Raw genomic sequence first — 10,268 nt, 5'->3', positions numbered from 1 at the left:
TGGTGAGACAAATTTCAATCTATGGCAAGTTTGGATGATGGCAATTTTAGTTCAAAATGGCTTGAAAAAGGTTGTTATAGAGAAAAAGCCTGAGAATCTAAATCAAGCAGAATGGGAAGAGCTTGATGAAAAGGCCTTGTCTGCAATCCAGTTGTGCCTCGCGAATACAATATTGCAGGAGGTATTGATGGAGAAGACCTCATCCGCCTTGTGGAAAAGGTTAGAAACTCTTTATGCGACTAAGTCTCTGGCTAACCGTTTAGTGTTGAAACAACGTCTATTTACGTTTCGCATGAACGAATGTGACTTCTTAGAGATCACATCAGTCAATTCATTACTCTTTTAAATGATTTAAAGAACGTTGAGGTTCATATTAACGATGAAGATCAAGCTATGCTATTATTGTGCTTTTTACCCTCTTCATACAAGTCTTTCAGGGAGACCCTAATTTATGGCAGAGACAAACTCTCGTTCGAAGATGTGAAGGGTCATTTGTTGAGTAGAGACAAACTCGACAATGAGTTTGGTTTGAATAGCAAAACAGATAGACAAGCTTCCGTTTCGGTAGCATCAAAGAAACGAGACAAAAGGTGTCGCTATTGTAAAAAGTTAGGTCATGTCAAAGCAGATTGTTATAAACTGCGAAATAAAAGAGCTGCTAAGAGTAACGAGGAAGATGTAGCTGGTGCTAATTTGGTCGATGAAGGCGGTGATGATTTCTTGTTAGTGTCAATGAGTGATAACTCCAAACTTATGTCTGAGTGGATCCTAGATTCAGGATGTTCTTTTCACATGTGTCCCAATAGAGAATGTTTCTCCACATACAGTTCAATTGAAGGTGAAGTTGTGCACATGGGAAACGATTCATCTAGTAAAATAATCGGTATTGGTACTGTTAAAATTAGGATACATGATGGGACGATTAGGACACTCTTAGATGTCAGGTATGTACTTGATTTACGAAAGAATCTCATCTCCTTGAGTATTTTAGACTTGAAAGGATGCAGAATCAACATCGAGTCGAGTGACATTAAAGTATCTCGTGTAGCTCTCGTTTTGTTAAAAGGTAAAAAAACTGGCAGCCTTTATATTTTGGTAGGTTCTACAGTGACCGGTGAAATCGAACGTCCCTCGTCCGTTACGGAGTCAAAGTCAACTTGTTTGGAGCGGAGGCAACTTGGTCATAGGAGGGAAAATGTATGACCTTTTCGTTGAAGAGAGGTTCTCTTTTGGATGCATGTTTTGAAAAGTTAGGGCACTGTATTCGTGAAAATCATACCCGGGTTAGTTTTGATTTGATAGTGCACAAGTCGAAGGCTAGAAGTCTTCCAGCTTCTAAGCATAGGTTCGACTCAGTTAATTCCCTGCATAGTTCAAGATAGGCCCATGGCGGGTTTTGGCAAAGATGGCGTTGAAAGAATTCGTGTCAAGGTGGAGATTGTTAGAGTTGTGTGACCCAAATTCTAAGAGATTGCTTGCAAGTCAAGTTAAACAAAAATATATTTTTTTTCTAGAAGATTTAGTATTTATTAGTATAATATATTTAGCATTTATTAGTATAGTTTATTTGACTTACTAATTTAGCCTATAAATAGGCCCTTTTACAATCTTAGAAACACACACCCATTAGATTAGAACTCATAACACATTCAGAGAATTTTGTGTTTACGTTTTGAGGGTTCTTTGTTTTTCGGGTTTAGTTTTTATCTTCATCTTTTGTACTCTTCATTCTTTTGCCATTATAGTAAAATTATCTTTGCCTGTGGTATTTTATCCTCTTTGGAGGGGTTTTTCCACGTTAAATTTGTGTGTTCATCTTCTCAATTTCTTCTGCTATTTTTACTTGTTTGTTTCTTAATCGGGACGATCCTAACAGTCTTTTTGCTAAATCAAGCCGGCTCAGCCCAAAAAGCCATAATCGAGGCCTGGTTCATTTTTTAAACAGATTTTATTTTTTTGCCCAAACCCATTTTTTGGGCGTATATTTTGCCCAAACCCTCTCACTTTTCGAACTCGACCTAACTCATGGACAGGTCTAATTGCACTCTAGTTTTCAGGGCTTCTTTTAAAAGTAAATATTGTTGTAAATGAGGTTGCTTGGGATGAGTGATTATAACATTGGAGTTCTTTATTAGGGCTAAAATTATCCCATGGCGTAAAGGCAGATTAAGCCTTAGCAATAGAGTTTCTAATCCATTATTGAATAAAATTATTTCCTCAATAAGGCTTCATAGAGTAGGATTGTTAACCAAATTGCGTTAACAAATATTTTGTGCCATTTGTTTATTTGATTTACTCACTTTCAATCTGCCTATTAATCTATGTAGTTCCAGGCTATTTTGGAACATTAGTTGGGATGTCAAGATAGAACATAAAATAAACTAATTCCTTTTTTACTCTCAAATAGTATCGTACTCTGCGATATAGTGTAATAAAATTTTTATATTTGCATAACCAATATCTACCACATAATATTTTTTTCAAAAAATAAAATAATTTGAATAATTAATAAGAAAAATAAAATAATTAACAAGAAGGTGACAATAATATTAGTGGATTACTAGATGCAATTTTTAACCTATTTTGGAATCTTTTCTAAACAACATTTCGTACCAATTTGGAATTTGAGGCGCAACCCAACTTTGTAATCATTTGGTTATAATAGCTTTTATAAACCTAATATGTGTTTGACTTGTGTCAGGATATCCAATAACACACCAACTTCATAACCCTTTTTATAAAAATTTGATTGTGTTAGAGTTGTGTGACCCAAATTCCTGTTAAAGAAATAAAATACAGTGGCACAAGTGGAATTCGTATAGAAATATACTTCTTCTATTTGATATTTATTAGAATAAGGTGTTTCAACCTTACTACACTGTTTCTATTTGATGTTGATTAGAACAAGGTTTTTCAACCTATAAATAGATGTAGTCGAAACTCCTCTTGTATCATTTGAATTCGACATTAGTGAATTCTCTTCTCCTCTGCCCGTGGTTTTCCCGAAAGGATTTTCATGTAAAATCTGTGTGTTCTTATTTTTTTTTCTTTCTTTTTGCTTTGCGGTCGTTCTATGTTGTTATTATCGGCGTTCAGGTAAAAAAATAATATAAGCATTATAATATAACCTTTATAACAAAAAGGTATATTAAGTCTTCAATAGGTTTTATAAAACTTATAATAGGGTTCCATGTAAGAATAATATAAAACTTAGGTTAAATTTTACTATTAGTTCTTGGACTTTGTAAAAGTTGTGGATTTAGTCCTTATATTTTAATTTGATCAATTTTAGTCATTGTATTTTTTGAATTGGTCATTTTTAGTCTTTGTACTTTTTGAATTTTGACTTTTGGTCTTGACTCAGATAATAGCAGTTAAATTCGTTTGTTTAAATTCGATTGCTAGTCCTATATTATGCCTACAATTGTAGGTTTAGTTTACATTCTCCAATTGGATCATTCAAAGTTTCTATACTTTTCGAATTATGAAATTTTAGTCGTCTTGACACAAATAACAATTGTTAATCTATTAATTGAATTTCTAGTGAGTAATACATGGAAATAACAAGCTAACATGGAATTACACATATAGTAATATGTTTGCCACGTTAGATTCTCGGAAATATTAAAATTTAACTTAATGAATTTAATAGTTATTATTTAGTGAGGATTGAAATTTAAATTTTGAAAAGTATAAAGACTAAAAAGACAAAATTAAAATATAAGAACTAAATCCACAATATTTACAAAGTATAAGGACTAATGGTAGAATTTAACTTTGAATTTATAATGTAGCATTTAGAAACCTAATTTGTTGTTAAGCCAAAATTGCGTGAAACACTTGAAGTTAGATGTGTTCAATGGCAAAGCTTTTTTTTTTTTTCTTTTTTATCTAATAATAAATATATGTACAAAATTAAAATTATTTATTATTATGGTATGCAAATAACTTTTATAAACTTGTATGAAAATAAATTTCAAACTTAAAATAATTGACATGTGTTAGAAAAATCATAAGGTAATTGATAATTACCTCAATTCTTAATTTCTCTCTAAGATTTTGTTTGGACATTACATAGTAATTAATTGAAAGTGTAATTAGTAGGGTAGTAATCATATTCATTTGTAATTACAAAGAATTGTAATTTTCTAAATGTGTTTCGTTGATAGGGTGTAATTACATTATAATTCCTCATGTCATGTTAGGTAGTGCAAATTGTAATTACACAGTTACATGTTTTATATATTTTAAAAAATATTAGCATAATAAAAAATTTCTAAACAAACAACAAAAACCAAAGCTAATCATCATATGTATCGTGTTAATAAAAAAGTAGTTAATAATACAATTACTAATAAAAATAAAATAAACATCATATAAAATTTGAAAATAACTTACATAAGGATGATCCTAAAAATAAGGTTTTAGGCACCAATAAAATTTTGCAACATCATCAAATTTTAAAGACATGAAATTATTATTATATACTCATCTATAGAGAAATTATTTTATGGACTCTTCCAACCATATTATTCATGGTCCCTTCTCAATTATTTAATTACATTTCAACCATTTTTTTTCATGTCATTGACAAATGATTTTGATGTTTTTTTAACCCTGAACCCTAAATCTAAAATCTCAAACCCTAAACCCAAAATATAGAATCCAAAATCTGAAACCACAAAACTTTGAACCTTGAACCCGGACCATGAATCATAAACTTGTAACCTCGAACCTTTAAACCTTAAACTCAAACCCTAAACATCAAATCCTTAAACACTGAACTTAAACCCCGAACCCAAAACCCAAACTTGGACTCAAAATCTTAAATCCTAAATCCAATCCTAAACCTCAGGATTTGGGATTCAAGGTTTGAGGTTCTGGGTAGAATAATTACCAAAATTATGTGTCAATGATATTGAAAAATTGCACAAAAGTTATTTTTTAAAAAAAAAATTAGTTGCACAAAAATAAAAAATATTAACTTATGAAAAATGATTAAAATTTGTAAAAAGAAGAAGAAGAAAAGGTGTTTGTTTATAATTTAAAAATTAAATAATTTAAATAATTTAATTAAAGTTAAATTAAATTGGAGAAGATATTAGATATAGATGAGTGTATAATAATACTTTGTTATCTTTAAAATTTAATGACGTGACACTATTTTATTGGTGTTTAAAACTATACTTTTAGGATGATCCTAATATAATTTATTCCCATAAAATTTTATCTAAATTGTTCCAGTGTTTCATATTTGTTGGGTTATTTCCTCTTTAATATAAGCTCATTTTCATCAAATGTTGGTTTTTGACCGAGTTCATTATCTATCATCCGAATTTGTATCATTGTGATTATCAAGATCTCTTTTTTCCTTGTATGTTTCGAAGTATAGATCATCTCAAATATACCTATGAATGAAGGTATGAAGCATGTAATATGCTAATATGATCAGATATTATTATTTTTATGTTATACTAAGTGATGTTGATATGAGAAATTTTTTTAAAATAACAAATGTCCTCTCAACCACATTTCGAAGCCTTAAACGTCTCAAATTAAAGAGTTCTTGAGTCGTCTCTTGTGCTTGTGTCTAGTTCCATTCTCTCAAATGGTATCATACCCCACGATATGGTGCATGAATATTTTTTACATTTGCATAATTAACATCTACCAAATAAAATTTGGGTTCACAGTGCAAATAGTTTGTAACTTTAATAATAAAAACTCATATAAACTTAATTTTAAAAAAGAATTATGTTATATTATAAATTTTTTATATAATATACAAATTAAGTAAAAACAATATAATAATTATAATATATTAACCTTTATAATTTTTTATAGTGTGCTATAATTTTCATAACATTTCTTATAAATAATATAATTTTTGCCATAATTTTATAAAATTATAACATTTTTTTACAAAAAGCATATTATTTTTATAATATATAGCATCGACACATAAATAGTTTATATTCATGTTTTTATCATAATTTTTATAAATAAATATAATATACACTTATATAATCTTAGATTATTTTTATAATAAATTTTACTGTTCTAACATTAAAAAATTAAGACTAAAGCAATATAATTTTTATTATAACTTTATAAAATACACATAAATTATCTTATAATATAATATTTATAATATAATAAATCTTTGATCATAACCATCTTGAACACTTATACATATTCATGCTTATAATATAAAAATTTATAACTTAAACTTGTAACAAAATAAATTTTTAAAATTAAAATTGGGTGCAATTATCCACATAATTACTTGATTCTCACTCACCCTTTAAGAATTGGAGTACTCTAATTACACCAAATTCTCAATGAGATCCGCAAATTACAAGTAATTACACCTAAATTCAATTATTAAATAACTTTTCAAATTAAAAAGAGTAATTCAAATAATCACCAAAACATACCGCACTTAGTGACAAATCCAATTACCGTGGCTTTTCAAATACTACAATTTTTGAAAAAATAGATGAGGAAGAATTTTTTTACCAAGATGGATCAAAGCATAAATGATTTCGGGCCAACATAGAAATAGAATGTCTAGCCCATACAAAAGCCGACTCGATAGCCCATAAATTATTTTCGCTATCGCCCATACGAAGTTTCTTTGTTTATTTCCTCTTCTTTTCTCCGATTAGGGTTCCTTCATTATTCTATTTAGGAAATTTTAATTTTCAACTTGTTTTCGTGTATTCTCTTCGATTTTGGGTTAAACCCTAGAAGGCTCCTCGCGAAAGTGTCAGATGGTTAGTTTTCTTTTCTCTAATTACTCTATTTTTTTTTCTCCTGGAATTTTAACACTTTTCTTTCGATAAAATAATTGCATCTAACTGTCTGTTCTTTTACTTGGTTATAATTTTCAGGCAACTTTAGCTGATTCATTCCTTGCGGACCTTGATGAATTATCAGACAACGAAGCCGATGTTCTGGTGAGTTGAAACTATACTTACCTTTTCTGTTTTGAGTTTCAGCCTCTTTTTTTTTTTAATTCGACACTTAATCTGAATCGTAATGTTCATATCATTCTTTCAGGAGGAAGAAAATAATGATGTTGCAAACATGGAAGAAGATATTGATGGTGACCTCGCGGATATCGAAACGCTTAACTACGATGATCTGGACAGTGTTTCCAAATTGCAAAAAAGTCAGAGATACATTGATATAATGCAGAAAGTGGAAGATGCGCTCGAGAAGGGTTCTGATATATCAAATCAGGGCTTGGTACTGGAAGATGATCCTGAGTATCAGCTGATTGTGGACTGTAATGGACTATCAGTTGATATCGAGAATGAGATTGTTATTATCCATAATTTTATACGTGATAAGTACCGATTGAAGTTTCCTGAGCTTGAATCGCTTGTGCATCATCCAATTGATTATGCTCGTGTGGTGAAAAAGATTGGCAATGAGATGGATTTAACCCTTGTGGATTTGGAAGGGCTTTTGCCTTCAGCTATCATTATGGTTGTTTCAGTTACAGCATCAACTACCAGTGGCAAGCCACTTCCTGAAGATGTTCTCCAGAAAACTATTGATGCGTGTGATCGTGCTCTGGCTCTGGATACTGCAAAGAAGAAGGTTCTTGATTTTGTAGAAAGTAGAATGGGATATATTGCACCAAATCTTTCTACTATTGTTGGAAGTGCTGTTGCTGCTAAACTTATGGGTACTGCTGGTGGCCTTTCAGCATTAGCTAAGATGCCTGCTTGTAATGTTCAGCTGCTTGGTGCGAAGAAGAAGACCCTTGCAGGGTTTTCCACTGCAACGTCACAGTTTCGTGTTGGGTATATTGAACAGACAGAGATTTTTCAAACTACACCCCCTGCTTTGAGGAGTCGTGCTTGTCGTCTCTTGGCTTCTAAAGCAACTCTTGCAGCACGTATAGACTCCACTAGAGGGGATCCTTTGGGGAATGCTGGAAAAACCTTAAAGGAAGAAATTCATAAGAAAATTGAAAAATGGCAAGAACCACCTCCTGCAAAGCAGCCTAAACCACTTCCTGTTCCTGATTCTGAACCTAAGAAAAAGAGGGGTGGTCGTCGCTTAAGGAAGATGAAAGAAAGGTAATTCTGTTATTTTGATTACTATTGAAATCTTTGTTTTTCCTTTTAAATTTTTTTTCCAGCAATTTGTTTGTGCATTCTGCATTCTGCATTTTGCTTATATCTATATATGTTATTTTCAGGTATGCTATAACAGACATGAGGAAGCTAGCGAACAGGATGCAATTTGGAGTACCTGAGGAAAGCTCTTTAGGTGAACTTAGATTTTTCTAATTTCCGAAGAATCATTTTTAATTTTTTTTTTCTTTAATGATGCTTGAACTCAAAAACCATGTTTTGGGTCTTCAATAGGCTTGTAACCTCTGATTATGCAAATACGATAATGCTTAACTACCTTCTTTAAGAAATGTCTAGTTCTGTATATTCTCTTGAGGAGTTACTTTCATGGAGCAGTTTCTAGAATCTATTTATCAACTAAGAAGAACATAACCTATTTCCCACAGTTTTATGACTGTTCATTTCCCTTTTGATATTAGGTGATGGACTAGGTGAAGGTTATGGAATGCTTGGTCAGGCTGGGAGTGGCAAACTGCGTGTTTCAATTGGTCAGAGCAAACTTGCAGCCAAAGTTGCTAAGAAGTAGGTTCTCCTGTTCTTTTTTTTCCCCTTCAATCGGTTAGCTTAATTTAGTATTTTTGCTGTTTTTCTCTCAAATTCAACCTTGCATGTTGATCTCCTGGGTGATACTCTTTTTCCTTCACTTCAGGTTCAAGGAAAAGAATTACGGAAGCAGTGGTGCCACCTCTGGGCTGACTTCAAGTTTGGCATTCACACCTGTGCAGGTATTTATGGCTTCTTCTAATTTGACCATGAGCTGAAGGGATGTCAGTATATGTTGTTTTTATTATGACATATTTGACGTAGGAAAGATTTGAGAAGTTTGCGTACATGGCTTTTATTAGGTGCAAGAAAGGGTCTTTAACCTAGGAGTCTAAACAGTGTAAAGTTTAGGTTATTACTATTTCTTTTGGTTGGCAATTTTGCATTGTTGACTTAAATTATAAGAAAGAGTTCTGGAGATGTGGAAGACTGAGGGAACAAGGTCAGGTATCTGGTTATGAATGCACATGACATATTTTTAATTTTTAGGTGGTAGCATGTGTGCATGTGTGCGAGGTTTAACAAACTTTAGAGGGTTAACTTCTGATATGTGGCTGATTGGCTTTATGTTTATATGTAACATTGATCATTCTAAAATTTAGGACTGTAATTTGCGATGATTGTTTTCTCTATTTTCTATGTAGAATAGGAGAGGGTTGGCCAAAGTCTTAGTTTGAACTTCTTTTTACATGGATCAAACAGATATTATATTTTTGTTCGTGTGGGTAATGATTGGCATTTTTTGTTCATCAGGGGATTGAGCTCACAAATCCTCAAGCTCATGCACATCAGCTTGGCAGTGGAACTCAAAGTACTTACTTCTCAGAGACAGGAACATTTTCAAAGATCAAGAGGACATAGAAAGGGAAGAAGCTCACCTAATTAGATGACATTTGGTTATGCTGTAATTACGCATTTGATAAGAGTTTTATAGACTAAAGCACAAGTTTTGTTAGCTTAGCTGGCTATAGTTGTCCCTTCTTTGTAAGCTACCAGTCACTGTTTCCCTGTTATCTTCCAGAAACCCCTGTTTTTAAAGAACTGATGAAGGCAGCAATCAGCAGGTGAAAGATTGAAGAGAACCATCAGCAGCAACCAGTGTCATAGGGTCATGACTCTTCTCTTCTCAAAGGACATGTATGATAAGGTATGATAGGATGTATAATGCATCCAGACTTATCCTGTTTTTATCCAAAGTGGGACTAATGCAATTTGTCTACTACTTTTAGAACACTTGGCTAGATATTGGAACTGGGCTGAAAAATTATGCCGGAAAAGGAATGATGCATAACATGACTTTTAAAATACATGCCCTAACCTTGAATGAAAACCTACTGATTTGAGGCTTGAATATTAGGCAGATTTTCAACATAATTGCCTTTGATGTGAAGGAGTGTTGTGCTAAATAGTAAGTTTTAAAATTATACATTATTAGTTTTTTTAGGAGATATTTCATATTACGTTTACAATGATTTTCATATTTTACTTTTTTAGCTATTATATAGTCCAAATTTTCCTATTCCACAATTTTCAGTCATTAATGAAAATTTAATTTTAAAATAAGAAATCATCCAA

The 10,268-nt window shown here is 31.7% G+C and overlaps 1 protein-coding gene across 1 annotated transcript; it reads left to right on the top strand.

Annotated features, from left to right (window-relative positions):
- Positions 1–6,609: 6,609 nt before the first annotated feature.
- On the top strand, positions 6,610–10,002 carry LOC105794667 (U4/U6 small nuclear ribonucleoprotein Prp31 homolog). The gene is made up of 7 exons (XM_012623957.2): positions 6,610–6,776; positions 6,894–6,959; positions 7,063–8,093; positions 8,216–8,286; positions 8,570–8,672; positions 8,800–8,875; positions 9,447–10,002. The coding sequence occupies exons 1-7, from the start codon at positions 6,774–6,776 to the stop codon at positions 9,552–9,554; spliced, it is 1,458 nt and encodes a 485-aa protein (XP_012479411.1). The 5' UTR covers positions 6,610–6,773; the 3' UTR covers positions 9,555–10,002.
- Positions 10,003–10,268: the final 266 nt, after the last annotated feature.

Source organism: Gossypium raimondii, chromosome 3, assembly GCF_025698545.1.
Source record: "Gossypium raimondii isolate GPD5lz chromosome 3, ASM2569854v1, whole genome shotgun sequence".
Lineage (NCBI taxonomy): Eukaryota > Viridiplantae > Streptophyta > Magnoliopsida > Malvales > Malvaceae > Gossypium > Gossypium raimondii.
Note: the sequence above shows the minus strand (reverse complement) of the source record. Positions and strands in the feature narration are given on the sequence as shown.